This window comes from Solea senegalensis, linkage group LG7 (assembly GCF_019176455.1).
Source record: "Solea senegalensis isolate Sse05_10M linkage group LG7, IFAPA_SoseM_1, whole genome shotgun sequence".
Taxonomy (NCBI): domain Eukaryota; kingdom Metazoa; phylum Chordata; class Actinopteri; order Pleuronectiformes; family Soleidae; genus Solea; species Solea senegalensis.
The window spans coordinates 26,254,349-26,272,168 of NC_058027.1; the positions used below are offsets into that span (position 1 = coordinate 26,254,349).

Here is a 17,820-nt window from a genome sequence, read left to right on the forward strand (position 1 = left end):
TAAAAGCTTTTAAAACAACTTAATGTTTCAATTAAGGTCAAAATTTAAATATAAGCTTCTATTTTGGATCGACGAGTGCCTCCCCAGTCATGAATGAACCTCACTGCTACCTACCTGTCTATCTGTCTACCTGTACACTTACCTGTCTATTTACCTACCTACCTATGTGTCAGTAGTGAGGAAAAAAAAGACAGAACCAGACTCAAAGGGGGAGAGAAAGTGCTGCAATACATATGCCAGGCCTGCATGTGGCACTGTAGTGCTGCTACACAAATACACCAAAGCCAGCAAGAGCAAATAAAGCTTTATTGGAGTATAGAGAGGGAATGAAGAGAGCCAGAGGGACTGTTATCGTAAAGCAAAATTGAACAAACAGTCTCCAAACATCGAGAAGAAGAAGAGAAGAAGAAGAACGGCAAAGATAAGCGACAGCTTATTAAAAAAAATAATAATAATAATAATAATCTAAATAAATATTAAGTGGCTTCTGTTTGAAACCCTCTTGTCCAGGGGACTCACTTAGTTTGACAGGTGAGAATATGAAAAACTCAAAGAAACAAAAGCTCTTCTAAGAGAAACAGTGCAATATCTTTTTAATGGTTGACAAGCGTTGGTCAATACTGTCAGCAGTGGGGTGACACACACACACACACACACACACACACAGTGCCGGCCCTAAGTAATTTGGTGCCATAGGCAAGATTTTAGCTGGCGCCCCCTTGCATCGCAGCAGTCAGTTTCACAATCAACTTTCATAAAATCACACAGAAATTGCATGTGTGTATTCAAGATTTTATTTCTATGAGTAAAAAATATCACACCAAATAAAAACTAAAGAAAGAAACAAGTGATAAAATAAAAAATACCAAATAAATAAGGCAAATTAAGCCGAACACTGCACACGAAAACAAGTGACATAAAATGAATTTAAGGTGGAGTAACATTAACACACGCTATTTATTGATTATTAAACAATGTTGCTTTCGTCCGAAGTAAGCTAACAAGCTAACACTCTGCTCCAACAACGGTAACTACGATGCATTAAACTATTCATTTCATGCACTTCATCACATTGACATTACTGTACCTCCATCTTTTTCACGTTTTCCTTCCTCTTCTTTCCTTCTTTTCCTTCCCTGGGCGCCGGATGGCTTCAGTCTTTTGGACATAATTCCGATACAGTGTCATTAATCTTTTTCTTCGTCTCTGGGTCACGGTCCGGTCAGATTCAGGCAGCTGGCCTCTTGACCCCGCCCCCCTCACAGAGGGCAGGTACAGAGAAATGGCTCGTTGCACCCAGAAAAAAAGGTTCTGCATTATTTAATAGTCTTTGCTATGACTTTATGTTGCCGTGGGCTTATATAATATTTCAAAATAATAGTAATAATGGCACTGGTAGTATAATGTATATATATACTTTTCCGTTTTCGGTGCCTCCTGCGGATGACGGCGCCCCTAGCATTTGCCTATACTGCCTATGCCCAGAGCCGGCTCTGCACACACACACAGACACACATAGACACACACACACACTGTGTTCAGTAAAAGACGCCAAGGCTTCACCACAAACTCTTTAATTGGAGGAATTCTCCATCGAATTTCTGACAAAAAGTGCAAAAAACAAACAAAAAGCTCAGCAGCCAGACACGCATGGAGCCACTTGACAAATGAGATCATAAAACATGTTTTATATATTACAAGCAAACAACACATCTTGTGTTCGAGTATCTAGTAATGGCATCTGAGCTCCGTGGACAGCTGCTCTTCGGCGAACAACATGTTGGATGTGTACAAAAGCTGCGTGATGTCACCACTCTGTTTGCCATCGCGTTATGCACACCTATATTGCGCCAGGGTTTGCGATTGGGAGAATCTGAAGTTGGCCAACATGGCCTCCTGAAAACGAAAGTTAGCTCAAACCAGCGACATCTGCCCAGACTTGGGTCGTCATTGCAGCACGTGGCAGTCAGGTCGATACCCAGGCAAGGCCGACTAGCACTCAGCTAAGCTTCCCTGAGATGTTTTCTGACCATTTGTCCAACAGTTTCTTCAGCTTTCTGGGCAGCAGATCTCAGATGGTCTCTCAGGAGATGGGAGAGGTTGAGGTCATGGGTCCTAAGGGTTATATTCAGGCTGACAAATATGGGTCCCGTGCGGGTTTGTGCATGGTTTCCATGGGGGTTCCACACGTGTTTGCCCACTTCAAGCCCGTGCCCACCCTTTCCAGGCTACCTGTTGCTAAGTGGGTGCTAATTGGCACTGAGTCTGAAGTGGGCAAATTATGCAGGTCCCATATGGTTTCAGTAAAATGTAAAACCACAGACATACCTGCTTGGGACCCATATTGTCTGATTGGATATAACCATTATGGGGTCCACATGGACAGGCTATGAGGCTATGCGGTTAGATGTACTTAGAAATTCTCTGAATAGATGTTGGAGGTGGGGTAAATAAACACTTTGTTTTGACATCATGCACATTTTAAGGTGTAGTGCTCACTAATACAGATGGTAACAAATGTGTGAACCAAATTTAAAAGGAATAAGACCTTTTGTTCGAATTTGATCTGACATATTTTAATGCAATTCATGGCAAACGGTGTATATTATTGGTCACTAATAATTATACTTGTGGATCTTGGGGTTGGGTGTATTTGGCCAGATAATCTAATTTTCGATTGTTGTACATACTCGTTTAGGTTGAATTGGTCACAGTAAAATGTGTCAGAGCTGTGAAAGTGTTCCCAAAGCGATAAAAGGTTGACGTGGTCCTCAACCGTTGTGGCTATGAGGCTATGGAAAGCACAGCGATTGTAGATCACAGGAGAAACGTTAAAATCCAACACACTTGGAGGGTCAGTGAAGGGGATGCCCAAGTGCTCCATGCACATGCCCACATACACGTCTTCAATGTAAAGAGCTTTGATGTGTTTGGCTGCCTCCGCCAGTTTCTTTGGGAGGTCCAAAGACATGATGTAGCCCAAACCAAGAGCATATGTGGGGTAAAAGTATTGAGGGTAAATCTCCTCAGGAACAAACCATTTTGATGTTGAATTTCTAAGAACTTCAGCTCCTCTCTCTACGCGGCCGGTCATGTAGTACGACTTTGGAGCGTTTGACAACAGTGCGATGAGATTGGGAACGTTCAGGAACACGTCCGAATCGATCTTCATGGCGTAGAAGGCGTTGGAGCAGTAGGTGTCCAGCCACTCCATCATCACCATGGTCTTGATGGTCAGGTTCTTGTAGCAGTCCACAAAGTCGCTCTGGATCAGGTCCCGGTGCTCCTCGCTCTCCTGCAGAAGCTGTTCTCGGAGCTGCTCGCCTCCCTCTCCAGTGTACAGCCCCAGCAGGAACATCACCGTCACCACTTTGTCCAGTACCACACTTTCACTTCCCCATGTTTTACGGATGATGTCACGATGAGCCCTGTTCTGTGGCGCCACGTGGACCATCAGAACCACGAAAGGCTTCTGCTCGGCACATTTCTGCGGCTCATTCATGATGAAGTGATACTGGTAAGGATATTCCACCAAATACAGACCTGGAGACACATAAGGACCCGATTCTGCAGATACTTGGTTTTTGATGATTCCAGGGATGAAGGTTAACATGTGTCTGAAATCTTTACGGAGGAGAAAGAGGGATATGAAGAACGCTGGAAACAACAGCATGGGTCTCCTCCTCCACATACTTCTTTTCGGCGCCAGCTGGATGAACAAGACAGAGACAAAAACAAGAGTCACTTGAGTACGTTGACATGCACAGTTTAATCGAGCTAAGGCCGTAGTCCGACTAAGACAGGAGAGTCCGGGTATGCACGCGGAGGAGAACATTGATTTATTGGCCACGGATGTCTGACTCCGCCTCCGTAATTTAGATTTTTATTTTACACCCCTCCTTCCCCTCCCCACTCACTGATAAATCCCTGCCCACTTTTTGTAGATTTTCAAAATCAGGCAGTGGGCGGAGTTAGCCTCAGACCAGGGGCTTTAGTTACTCTTTAATGTTATATGGTTAAGGTTAAGATTGAGGTTAAGGTTAGGTCAGTAGTCGTTGTGGTCAGGTTCATTTATACTCTCAGCAACAGATAAAGTGTTGTATAGCTACTGTGGGCGTCGCTCATGAATATTTAAATTAATGGAGATGTTAATGAGATAGCATCTCAAGTTAAGCTAGTGATGATACTGTACTACTCTAACTATCTTTGTTACTACCAAATAAAACCGGATGAGCTTTTCTAGTCTCTTTTTCTAGTCAAGGACACATTTTGACTAACCCACAACCTTCCAGTTGAAAGACAACTCACCCTACCACTGATCCACCATGGCTCAATCCTAACTCCTCACTTTCTTTTAATACTTTGAAAACTTAAGTACATTTTATATCAGAAAATGACTTTTGAAATAATATTATTAAAAACTTCATTTTCAACTTAATTTTCTGGTAACATTCTTTTTACTTAAGTATCCCTTTTAGGTACTTTAGACTGGGTAAGGGGCTATAATGCATTATGTCACAGTGTCCCCAGTGAGAATGCTGCATGTGTTTAAGCACTGTTCACATTTGAATCATGACTGAAATTGTACCAGGACTTTACCTTCTTATGATCAATTAGTGGATTGATTTTTTTAAATGGTCTGTATTTAGCGTAGCGCCTTTCTAGTCTTGATGACACAATCACCCCATTGTGTCCCCCGTGTGTCATCTCACACATTATCTCCTTCTTTCCCCCTCTAACTCTTTCCTCTCCAATGAAGGCAAGAAAATCATGTAGAAAAACTTGCCTGTAAGTACGAGTGAGTCGTTTCCCCTCAGGACTAACCGATATTTGAACGAGCCTGAACGCGACTGTCTTGATGTAGATCCTGATTCCACTGTGGCAACGAACAAGACGAAACACTTTCACCTCAGTGCACATAAACAGACGGGGATGTTTCTGAGGCAGCAGGCAGCAGCGGTGTAGTCTGTGTGACACACAGGCGTACGCTTCATACCGATGACTAAAGGATTAGGACTTGATCTGAAATTTGTCACTGTATGAGCACATAGAGGTGTTCATATGAAAACAAGCCACAGACACACACCCACGATGTGTGTTTGCTTGAATTTAAAACAACAATATATTCCATTTTAACTCAAACTTAAGCCTTAGTGCTCACACGGATCACGGATGCCGCAGGAGCACCTTTGGTATATTGCCATGGGAATAGTACTACTAGTACTACTCCTGTGTGTAAATATCACACATCTTCAGGCTTTTTTGTCTTATACAGTATGTTGTCGAGTCAAAGTTATGATTCCAAGTCACAAAACAGACCATTTGTCTTTTACTTTTGTTCAAGCCAAGCGAACTTTGAACTGTGACGTATTTCCTAATAACACAAATTCAACCTTTGTCAAATTTCAAATTTTCCTTTCACCCCAACCTGTCGAGGCAGATGGCCGCACATCTTTGAGTCTGGTTCTGTCAGATTTCTTCTTCCTGTTAAAAGAGAGTTTTTTTCTCTCCACCGATGCTTAGTTAGTTTTTGCTCATTGTGTGAACTGTTGGGTTCCACGATGCTGTGTATTTACAGCACAGTGCATTGAGATAATGTGTATTATAATTTGGTGCTATACAAATAAAATTGAATTGAATTGAATTGATTTGTTTGCACTCGTAAAAACCACTCTCGGTTTGTCTTTACTGTAGATACACTGGGTGTAGGGATGCTGTTCCACCCTGTAGTTCTTGTTTCTATCTCCTTTTTTCTTGTAAGTCGGGGTATGTTTCATTATTGAAGCCTTTGGCAAGCTAAAGGGACAGGGAGCTACTGTTTCATCTACACCGAAAACAACCGCTTTACAAGTCACTAATTTGTGTGTTTGTTTCGTGAGTAAAACGACGTCACGGCAGTTTCGTGCAGCTGTGCTGTGGCGACTCAGCCCGCGTCGAGGTGGGAAAGTGGGAGATGTCGGTTATTTTGACGAGAACACAAATGACATTTTCTATTTGTTGTTTTTGCGTGAACTTTCATGGACAACAAATGTTCTGGCATATTCACATTGATATTGATGTTCCTTTTTTAGATAAATACCAGTGCTGTCAGTTAAACGTGCTGTTAACGGCGTTAACGCAAACCCATTTTAACAGCGTCTCTTATTATTGTGCGGCTCTCACAATAAGAGGAATAACTAAAAATATGCAGGTGACAGAAATATTGCCTCCATAAAAAAAAACATTTGCACAAAGCAAGCTGAAATAATGGGACAAAAAGAAATCAAGGGGCATTTAGAATAGATAAAAATGTGCGATTAATTGCGAGTTAACTATGACTTTAATGCGATGAATGAAATATTTGAATCGTTTGACCACAATACATTTCAAATTCATCATGTTCTTCGTCTGTTTTTGTGGTGGTTTGGTGAACCGTGCCGCTTTGAGTGTGCATGTATGTTTGTTTACGTGACAGAGGTCAAGTGGGCGGGGCTGACTTTACGAGCACTGCAAAAATTATTTTCAAGGAGGTTAAAATAATTTCCTGGAAAGAGTTGGGGTTTTTTTTCTCTTGGCAAGCAGGTAGAGGATATGGTTTGTGTTAAACACACAGATGGGTGTGTCCACGTGCAAATATTTATACAAGACATTGTCAGGCACTAATTCCTACAGTTAGTTTAATTAAATAAACTAAGACTCATTTTAAGTAAACATTTTCTTTCCATGACAGAATGTCTTTGCTGAGGAACATTAGAGTCTGAAAGTTGCTTTACAAAACTAATTTTTAATTGAACAGAATGAAGAGAATAAGCTTTATTGTCATTATGACATTTTGTTATATTTTATGATTCCACACTTTTTTCCCCCGTGTGTGAAATCTCTAAAGACAGAGGCGAGGTGTGTTGAGGTGATAACTAGCGTCTTCTCAGACTGACTTCAGTCACTTTTCATTGACAGTAGTTGGTAAAAGTGTCAAACAATCTCCAAACACACGACAATGAACAAGAGCAGGGGGGAATATGACGTCATTGTTTTCCTAAAGTAGTGTATTCGCCGTCTGCGCGGAAACACGGGGGCTGGCGTTTCAGGTTCAAGAACTCTGAAATCTGTTGGACTGAAATGTGAACACGTGATTTTTAAAGTCCAGTTCTGAGTCAGACTGACACAATAATCAGGTGTTTTTTCTCTCATGTCATGTTAACATTCCCGGCACCACCTCTCATTTCTGTGTGAGATCAGGAGTCTGCGGCTGCTTTGGGCGCGAGTGCCCGCATCGTGCGGGATTTGGCGCATTCCTGTGTGTCAATTTATTAGCCAACTGGTTCAACTGGTTCTGCAGGACAACTGGCACACGGTTCTAAGTCTAGATTTGTCTAATAAACTCCATTGGACAAATTGTTACACCCCAATCTTTTCCATGTCTGTGGTGACTTTAGGCAGGCCTGCCAATGGGGGGGGGTCAAACGGGTCAGTTGTCCCGGGCCCATAGTAGAACAGGAACTGGTTCCGTCCAACTGTTAAAACCCGAGCGTATCACTGACGACACATTTGCACAAGCGCACTGTGCATCACTGTAGTTACGCGTGGCGGTTTGTGCAGCGGTTTCCAGAGAATTTTATTGCACTTCAAAGCCAACATGGTGGTTATTACGGTAATGTCACTCACGCTCTTTCAGGAAGTCGAAACATCTGCGTCTGTGTCGCCAGAGAGGAGAGAGTGGGAAGAACACCTGTACTTCACATAGTCAGTTCACTCCCACAGTATTGTTTTTGGTGGCTCTGTGTGTCTGTCTGTGCGTCCACATTTGCTTGCACTTGCCAACGTGACCAACAGAGGGCGCCAGAGGCCTGTTGCGTGAATCGGGTGGAGTCTGCCATCTCTGATTGCCTTGTTTTCATTTTTGGCCTGAGAATAGAAGTCATAATTCTGAGATTAAAGAGAAAGTCTGAATTCTGTGAATAAAGTCAGAATTCTGAGATTAAAGAAAAAGTCACTCGTTGAACATTTTTTCTATAGCCATAAATAAAATCTAAATAAATCCAGGCGGCCTGAATGCCATGATGGTCAGAGTGAGAGGTTTAATTTAGGAGTATAAGTATAAATAAGTATAAATAAGTTCAAGTTCCAGATCCAGGTGTGATGTCAACGCTCTGACTTTCAATGCTCTGAATTCTGACTTTAATCTGACTTTAATCTGATAATTCCGACTTTAATCGCAGAATTCAGACTTTTCTTTGAATTCTGATTTAAATGTGATTTTAATCTCAGAATTCAGACTTTAATCTGACTTTAATCTCAGAATTCTGACTTTTCTCAGAATTCTGACTTTTTATTAGAATTCTGACTTTAATCTCAGAATCCTGTGAATATTTATCTCCCTCAGATCTTTGACTTGATAAGAAGGCCACATCAACAAAAACACATCAGGTCTAAACTTGTTGGGAGCCTTGGAGGTTTGCCCCTTACAGTTCCAGATCCAGGTGTGATGTCAAACCCCCCCCCACACACACACACATACACACCCCTCCCGGCTTGCAGCTACATGTCCCACAAGAGTCAACATGGACGAGAGGGAAGGTGAAGACTCTGTTGTCTTCCTCCTGCAGTAACTTGGTGTGTTCTATTCCTCTCTATCTTCATAGAGTGAGACATAAACACGTTTGCTTCTTCTTTTAAAGGTCCAGTGTCCATTAAAGGTTCAGTGTGTAAAACCATTGATTAAATTCTTCTTCTTATTATTTATTTTTTCTAAAAAAATTTTAATTTGGCAGGAATTGAAATAAATATACTTAGAATCAGGCGTAGAGGCTGCCACTTTGGTAATACCTGTTTTACAGCAGGTCACCAGAGACAAAGTAAACATCTTCTGATGCTAACTGAAAGCTGCACCAGGTAGAGTGACGTGAGGGATACTCGTCCGCAACAGCATCAAAGTCGAACTTCCCTCACTCTCCTGTTGTAGTGAATCAAAAATGTCTCCAAGGACAGGTTTCCTTACCCGGTAACGTCGCAGACGCACGTCAATCCAGTGAGTCGTGAATCCAGTTCGACTCCCAGTGCTGGACGAGGAGGTGAAGCGGCAGCGTGTGAGTCACCTTGTGGACACATGGACGCTGACAAACCGACAAACACTGCAGAGGGAAAAGAGAGAGACAGAATGAGCAGAGGACGAGTCCCAGTCAACCTGGGCGTGTGACACCTGTGTGAGTGGGCGGGGCCTGCAAAAGTGAGCAGGGACCAATGGTTTGTTGTGGAGGAAGATGGCAACAGCAAAACTCTGTCCAAAGTCACAGAGTTTGTGGTGAGTTTGTGGTAATGTCAGTGTGGAATCAGAACTGTCCTCAATCCTCATATTTTTGGAGCACTCTGTGGCCATTTTACATAACTTGGCATCATCTCAGACTTTGCCTGAGGCAGGATTGTGTGGTAGAAGGAGCAGCTCTGCTGTGTTGATGTTAACACAGTGGAAAAAAACTGCACTTGTGTAACCAGAAGAAGATAAGAACATGCTAAAAAGTCAGAATCCTGACTTTAATCTCTGAATTCTCACGTTTGCTTTAATCTCAGAATTCTCCCCTTTTCTTTCATCTCAAAATTCTCACTTTAATCTCAGATTGCTGACTAATCTTGGAGAAGAAATTATGACTTTTTCTCAGAATTCTGACTTTAATCTCAGAATTCTCACTTTTTCTTTAATCTCAGAGAAGAAATTATAACTTTTTCTCAGAATTCTGATTTTAATCTCAGAATTCTGACCTTTTCTTTAACCTCAGAATTCTGTCTTTAATCTGTCTTTAATTTTTACTTGTGGCCCTACAACTCTTCTATACGGTTCTACCTCTTCTTCTATTGTCAGTTTGCCCTCAGGCGGGCGCTATAGGGCTGCTACAGCGACCATGAAGCCTCTTGTACCAAATGCCGTCAGATTCTTAAACACTATTCACACTTGGGTATTTTTCATTTTGGCATTTCTTTTCTTTTTACCCCCATTAAATTTAAGTTAAGATCAGGGTTATAGATAAACTTAATGTAAACCTTAAATAAATAAAATGAGCATGGTGTTTTTATGCAAAAACAAAACTAAACCCTTCTCAATAAATTGGAGTACACATTTTCTGCAGCCACTAAGCGGCAGGAGATTTCAAATTTAAACAAAAGTATTTATTGAAAAGGAAGAACTGTTAAAGGCACGTGGACAAAAGTGCATAAAGTCAGACTTTAAGAAAGTCAATTCTGAGATTAAAGTCAGGATTTCTGAGGTTAAAGCCATAATTCTGAGATTAAAGTCAGAATTCTGAGATTAAAGTCAGAATTCTGAGATTAGTCAGGATTTCTGAGATTAAAACCATAATTCTGAGTTTAAAGTCAGAATTCTGGGATTAAAGTCAGACTGTAAGAAAGTCAGAATAAAGTCAGAATTCTAAGAAAAAGTCTGAAGTCTGAGAAAAAAGTCAGAAGTCTGAGATTGGCCTGAGGAAAGAATGGGTTTAAGTTCATCCTGCAGCCACTAGGTGGTGCTCATTCTGTTTGTGTATTATTGCCCTCATTGTTTATCTTCAGTGTCCTGTGGATAGCCAGCTTGTTTTTCCCTGACACTTTGATAGAGAGCACATTGGTGGCATCTACATCCATCCTCTGTTGGAATTACTTTAAGAAGCATCGTCTGTAAGTACAGTGTTGATAAGTTGCCTATGTTTTGCTTTGACGTTTGTATTTTGTGTAGATGACTCTGTTAGGCCATGTTTCATGTGTTTTCAGAGCTAAGCAATGTTAATGGCTTTCAGGTAGCTCAATGATTAACCATGTACAGAGAAATGGACAAAGGTTATATGATGAAAAAACTTATATAATGAGGCTTATTATGCGCAACAGTGCTTTTATTTATTTATTCATTTTACTCCATTCTCATGCTGTCTATACAAACCTCAATAAATCCATTGATCATTGACTACAGTGTGTGGAGGAGTTATCTGTCTGTCGAGTTAAGGAAGGGGACTCTTTGACGAGGGCGGAATAGTAAAAAGACGCACTCAACAGTAATTTCAGCTTCAGTGGTCAATCAGCTTCATATGTCAAGTCTGCTCAGCTTCTTCATCCACGTCAACCAAGATGTCAGCTGCAGAGAGGAAAAGTCATGAGGATAGATCGGTGTGCTCAAACTCATTGAAATCATCAAGGTCGTCAAAACGCTCCAGTATGTCAGCTGCTAGTTTGGCTGCAGTAGAAGCTCGCGCCAAGGCGGAAGCAACATGTGCCAGAGCGTCCTGCGCACAAAAGGAGATTGACGTGAAAGTAAAAAAGGCTCAGTTTAAGGTACAAGAGACGTTGCTTGAAGCTACACTGAAAGCCATCCAGCAGGAGAAAGAGCTGAAGCTACTGTCCTTGAAGCAGCCATGGAGACAGCAGACATTGAGAGGCTCTCCGGAGTACATGGCGCTGTCCAAAACTCGGCTTGTGGGTCAGCTGAGAGAACTGAAAGCTATGTTCGAGACCAGTCTGCCTATATGGACAAATACCAGCCAACAGCAGACGGCGACAACCCACAGCCTGGGACTGAGGTCAAAGTTGACAGTAAGCCACGTGACGACTCTCCACCAGAGCACAAACCTGTTCGTAAAGGTGACACGCAGCAGTTATTCCGACACGGTCCAGCTGCTACTGAAGCAACTTCTGGCCAGAGACACCTGCTGGTCTATTTCACACCTCGGACAGAAAGCGAACAGAACACCCCACAGTTTAAGAGCTTATGTCTCTCACCCAAAGACAATACAAAAGATAAGGAACAGTCACTTAGAGGTGGAGACAATGTGTCTGGTGGATCCCGCTATGATGCCTCAGATTTGGGAAGGTTCTTAGCTCGCCGCGACCTACTCACAGCTGGACTCACAAAATTCAATGATAAGCCAGAAGATTATTGGGCCTGGAGGTCCACATTCTCCAATGCCATTGAGGATCTCAATTAGAAACCCAGTGAGGAACTCGACCTGCTAATTAAGTGGCTTGGACCAGAATCCGCCAAGCATTTGAGAAGAGTGTGGTCAGTTCACATCAGACATCCTGCTGAGGCCCTCAGTATGGTCTGGGGTAAGCTCGAGGAGAGCTACGGGTCTGCAGAGGCAAAGGAGACTGCTCTCTTTACAAAGCGTGTCCGTTTCCCCAAGGTCTCTTATAGAGAACCCCAATGTTTGTGGGAGTGAGGTGACATCCTCCTTGAACTGCAGTGCGCCCAAGAGGAAGGTTACTTACGAGGCCTCTCCTACCTGGACACCACACGTGGTATTAACCTTATTTTGGAAAAATTGCCCTTCAGTCTTCAGGAGAAATGGATGGTGCATGGGACAAAATACGAAATACAAACATCAGCTACCCACCAGGTTCGTTCGTGAGGAGTCAAGGATGAGGAATTACCCGAACTTTGTCGCCGCAACTTCCAGCATTGCACCATCTAAGGGAGAGAGATTCTCAATGAAAACACCAAGACCTCCAATAACGGTGTACAGAACAGAGGTGGACAGTACTCAACAGAAGGATGAGGTCTGGGGTTTGGACAGCCCTAAAACGCAGTTTCCTGCTCAAAAAAGCTGCAACCACTGCATAAATGTAGAGCCTTCAGAGAGAAGCCCCTGGAGGAACGGAAGGCCTGTCTTAGAGAAAATGGTATATGTTTCTGTTGCTTTTCCGCTACCTCACACCAAGCAAAGGCCTGCAAGTCTGTCATTGGGTGCACATTGCAGCCCTTCATGCTGGGCCGGCACCTTGGTCAGCGAAGCAAGCTGTTATCTCCTATGAAAAGCATGGTGGGGAGGAAAATGAATTTCCCTCTTCTTGCATCACCACCTCAACTTGCACAGAGGTCTGTGGAAACAGCACCACAGGGAAATCTTGTACAAAAAACCTGCCTCGTTTATGTGTATCCTGAAGGTCAGCCGGAGAAAAAGGCGAGGGCGTATGCCATTCTAGATGACAACAGGTCGTGGGCCAGGTCAACCTTCTTCGAGATGTTCAATATCGCCGATAACACCTCCCCTTACACACTGAGAACATGTACAGGTGTGTCAGAGACAGTAGGCTGGAGAGGGAGGGGTTTCGTTGTAGAATCAGCTGACAAGAAGACCAGTCTAGCCCTCCCTACACCTATTGTGTGACAATTTACCTGATAATAGGAAAGAGATCCCTACGCCAGCTGCTGCAAGGTACCGTCCACACCTCAAGTTTCTAGCCTCGAAGATACCACCACCTGACCCCAAGGCTAAGATCTTGAACTTGTAGGAAGAGACGCCATCCAGGCACACAATGTCCTAGAGCAACGTAATGGACCCCTGCAGGCTCCCTTCGTGCAACGATTAGCCCTCGGTTGGGTGATAGTTGGAGAGGTCTGCTTCAATGGCGCACACAAATCCTCATCCAGACGGGTGACAGGAGACACCAACCCCCGACACCTTCCTCCAGTTTTCTTCTAATCAGGTGAAATTAAGATAATCAGATAATCCTTTGTAAGTGACCCTAAGCATTCTTTCTGAGGCCAACCAACAACCACACACACATACACACTCTCTCTCTCACACACACACACACACACACACATACAGAGAGAGTGCCCAAACTGGTTAAACTGCCTGACTGCATTTTTCCCCCGTCGTCTCACAGGGTTTGGAAACACTTGATATGTGATCTAAGCATCTAAAACATGTTTCTCATTCTCACGCAAGGACACACTGTGGGTTTATAAGAGTCGTCACGAACCAGGTCCAGGCTGCAGACGGGATCCAGGAGATTGCACAGCATGGGTGAGTGTCCACTGACCCACTGCTTGCTCCCTCAGGCAGGTACAAAAGCGACAACAATGTCTGGACAGGTTTTTCCTGGTTTTTCGGATGGGATTATGTGGATTTATTTTGCTCACGCTGCAGAATCCACTTCATAATAATAATAATAATGAATGTACTCAAAATTTCTCATGATTTGTTAAATTAGATGCTTTTATTCTTTCTTTTTTAGTAATAATAATAATAATGATAATTATAATACAAAAATGAAGTGTGAGTTTTGGAAACGTTAAAAATATAATTTCAGTGTGGAAATTTTGACATGTTCACATTGTTATGGAGGATGCACCTACAGAGCTCTGAAGCGAAACAAAAATGTGCCGTGCAGTGCAGTGCCTCGTCAGAGTTCTGAAATTAAAACCAGAAGTCTGAGATTAAAGTCAGAGTCCTGAGAAAAAAAGGTCAGAGTTCTGAGATTAAAGCCAGAATTCTGAGATTAAAGTCAAAATTCTGAGGGTAAAGTCAGAATTCTGACAAAAAAAACCATACTTTTGAGATTACATTACATTACATTACATGTCATTTAGCAGACGCTTTTATCCAAAGCGACTTACAATAAGTGCATTTAAACATTAAAGATTAAACAAAGAAAAAGCCTGAATTCTGAGAAATTCAAGTCAGGTGACATTAAGTCAGATTAGACCACATCTGAACGAAATTGTAAGGTGTTCACGTTGTTATGGAGGCCGGATATCATCAATTTGAGCAGATTATAATATATTCATTGACAGCCATGAAAGTGGGAATCCAGATTATATGGGGGATTATCTATACACCTCATATGATTATTCTTCCAAAGGTCATCACTCAGCTGTAGATGAGATTCTGTTAGTCTCCTCTCTCTCTCTGGTGTTTCACAGCAGTTGGCGTCCATACTATCTTATCTCCTTGGCTCGTGTTCTGTCTTTTCTGTAGTCTGTATGTGTTCGAGTCACTGGGCAGTTTCCTTTGACGGTACATGCTCTTGTTTCTCTTCTTTGTGCTAAATATCAGATCAGATGTCCAAACAGATTATTCAGTGATCTTTGTACTCCCTGATTTGTTCTTTGCGTTCTTGCATTTTTAGTCAAACTAAATATTTCTCTCCCTCTCAGCTCAGAAGACGGTTCTGGTCGTTTACGCTCACCAGAGCTCGGCCTCGTTCAACTCAGCGGTTCGTGATGTGACGGTTCAGGAGCTGACGCAGCAGGGTTACAGGGTCATCGTGTCCGACCTGTACACTATGAATTTCAAAGCCAGCGCCACGCAGGACGACATCATCGGTGAATTTTTGGGATTTTTTTTCTTTTTTTGTTAACAGTCCAGTTCTGACAGGGATTATTGTGTCCAGGTGACCTCAAAAACCCAGAACTTTTCAAGTATGGGGAAGAAACCATGCACGCCTGGAAGGAAGGTCGCCTCAGTGACGACATTGTAGCCGAGCAGTGCAAAGTAATGGAGGCGGAGCTCGTCATCTTCCAGGTCAGACTATTTTATTATTTGCTATTATTTGCCTTTATTTTAGGGCCGCATGTAAAAGAAAAGAAATTGAAAACCTAGAACAGCATGAATTCTGCGATTAAAGTCAGAATTCTGAGAAAATTCACAGAATTAATCTCAGAATTCTGACTTTAATCTCAGAATTAATCTCAGAATTCTGACTTTAATCTCAGAATTCTGACTTTAATCTCAGAATTAATCTCAGAATTCTGACTTTAATCTCAGAATTCTGACTTTAATCTCAGAATTAATCTCAGAATTCTGACTTTAATCTCAGAAATCGACTTTAGTCTCAGAATTCTGAGATTATTTTCAGAATTGAGAATAATCTCACAATGCAACTTTTTGTTCCCCGAATTCTGACTTTAATCTCAGAATTCATGCATGCCATTTTATTATTTTTTTCTTTCTTTCAATGTTTTTCTTTTACATGTGGCTCTAATCCTCTTCCATATTTTTTGTATCACAAAAACTTAAACGTAAATGTGAAAGTAACATGTGTTGTTGTTGTTGTTGTTGTTGTTGTTGTTGTTGTTGTTGTTGTCGTCGTTTGCAGTTTCCCATGTACTGGTTCAGTGTTCCTGCCATCATGAAAGGCTGGATGGACAGGGTTCTCACACAAGGCTTTGCCTTCTCACTGAAAAACATGTACGACAAGGGTGTTTTCAAGGTCAGTGTCGTGTAGACAAACCACAGAGGAGGAAAATGCGCTTTCCTCATTTTTCATTTGAGCACAATATCGGAGATAAACTGACAATCTGTTTTTTAACCTTTCATTTCATTTAAGAAAAATAAAAAATACACGGATTAGTAATACATGACATTTCTTCACGATTTATTTTACTAATTTTATCGCCGTAAGAGATCAGAATATTTCTGCCACTGGTAAACATAAACTAAAATCGGTTTTGTTTACGTTGTTTGCTTGCGTTTAAACTAACATCTTTGCTGAAATACTGCATATATACAGTGTCAACGTGTAACATCTATCTTTCTCGATCATTAAATGTTTTTTCTTCTCATGAAGGACAAAAAAGCCATGTTGACCTTCTCGACTGCAGCCACACAGAAGATGTTCCAGCCCGACGGGATTAACGGAGACATTAACATCACACTGTGGCCGTTACAGGTGTTTATCAACAATCTTCTCTTTCACAGGACTGATTAATGACGAGGACAGGTGAAAGACGAGGACAGGTTAATGATGAGGACAGGTGAAAGACGAGGACAGGTGAAAGACGAAGACAGGTTAATGATGAGGACAGGTGAAAGACAAGGACAGGTTAATGATGAGAGGTGAAAGACAAGGTTAATGATGAGGACAGGTGAAAGACAAGGACAGGTTAATGAGGAGGACAGGTTAATGATGAGGACAGGTGAAAGACGAGGACAGGTGAAAGACGAGGACAAGACAAGGAGGTTAATGATGAGGACAGGTTAATGACGAGAACAGGTGAATGATAAGGACAGGTGAAAGACGAGGACAGATTAATGACGAGGAAAGGTGAATGATGAGGACAGGTGAATGATGAGAACAAGTGAGGACAGGTGAAAGACAAGGACAGGTGAATAAGGAGGACAGGGGAATGATGAGAACAAGTGAGGACAGGTGAAAGACAAGGACAGGTGAATAAGGAGGACAGGTGAATGACGAGGACAGGTGAATGATGAGAACAAGTGAGTACAGGTGAATGACAATGACAGGTGAATTGAGGTTAATTAAGGTCCTTGAATGAGAAAGTTAAAGCATTTGTGACCTTTGACCCATTTTGACCGATCTTGTCAGCGCTTTAATTTGTAAAGGTTTGCCTTTAATTGAAAAACAATTCATGTTTTTCCTTTTTGCAGACACACAAGAAAGAACCTTGTTAAAAAAGTAACTAGGTAACTTTCAGTACTCTTACCACCTCTGTATTAAAGTATATTTTTCAAAATCAGGTGAAAAATGTTTTAACCCAGGGTTTGCCTTTGATAATGCCATAATACATGTTTAAATGTAAGGTTTCTGAACTGTTGTGGTGCTGGTGGACGGTTGTTAACCCGTCTCTGTCTCTCTCTCTCAGAACGGCACGCTGCACTTCTGTGGATTTCAGGTTCTTGCTCCTCAGATATTCTGGAGTCCGGCTCACTGCCCCCCCGGGGTGCGCACAGCAATGCTACAAGGATGGCAGTCCAGACTCAAAGGACTGCTGGCAGAAAAGCCGTTGACCTTTGCCCCCAGTGAGCTGTTTGACCTGAGCTTCCAGGGCGGGTTCTCGCTCTGGCCCAAAGTGAAGGCGGAGTGGGAGTCACAGTCGTACGGCATCACCACAGGCCACCACCTCGGGAAGCTGCTGCCACCTGACAACCAGACCAAAGCTCCGCCTGCAGATGACAACCAAGACAAAGCCTCATAATTTGCATACATATACATATATATGTGTGTGTGTATATACATATATACTGTACATATTGCAATGAAGCTCACAACATAATAAAACTTTTATTCTTTTGCTTCACTAATGTGATGAATTCTGATATTCGACTGTAGTTTGTG

At 42.2% G+C, this 17,820-nt stretch overlaps 2 protein-coding genes across 4 annotated transcripts; one reads left to right on the top strand and one right to left on the bottom strand.

Moving 5' to 3' along the window:
* Positions 1-1,558: 1,558 nt before the first annotated feature.
* LOC122772247 (beta-1,3-galactosyltransferase 2-like) lies at positions 1,559-9,101 on the bottom strand. 2 transcript variants are annotated; one of them, XM_044030110.1, is made up of 2 exons: positions 8,978-9,101; positions 1,559-3,709 (listed from the first exon to the last, which is right to left on the bottom strand). In XM_044030110.1, the coding sequence occupies exon 2, from the start codon at positions 3,689-3,691 to the stop codon at positions 2,606-2,608; it is 1,086 nt and encodes a 361-aa protein (XP_043886045.1). In that variant the 5' UTR covers positions 3,692-3,709; positions 8,978-9,101; the 3' UTR covers positions 1,559-2,605. The 2 variants fall into 2 exon arrangements, with proteins under 2 accessions (XP_043886045.1, XP_043886047.1); XM_044030112.1 differs by lacking the exon at positions 8,978-9,101 and adding an exon at positions 7,645-7,779.
* Positions 9,102-10,423: 1,322 nt separating this feature from the next.
* Positions 10,424-17,795, top strand: LOC122772248 (ribosyldihydronicotinamide dehydrogenase [quinone]-like). Of its 2 annotated transcripts, none has more exons than XM_044030113.1 (7): positions 10,424-10,644; positions 13,689-13,766; positions 14,900-15,067; positions 15,136-15,266; positions 15,841-15,954; positions 16,312-16,413; positions 17,348-17,795. In XM_044030113.1, the coding sequence occupies exons 2-7, from the start codon at positions 13,763-13,765 to the stop codon at positions 17,678-17,680; spliced, it is 852 nt and encodes a 283-aa protein (XP_043886048.1). In that variant the 5' UTR covers positions 10,424-10,644; positions 13,689-13,762; the 3' UTR covers positions 17,681-17,795. The 2 variants fall into 2 exon arrangements, with proteins under 2 accessions (XP_043886048.1, XP_043886049.1); XM_044030114.1 differs by lacking the exon at positions 10,424-10,644 and adding an exon at positions 10,970-13,443.
* The last annotated feature ends 25 nt before the right edge of the window (positions 17,796-17,820 follow it).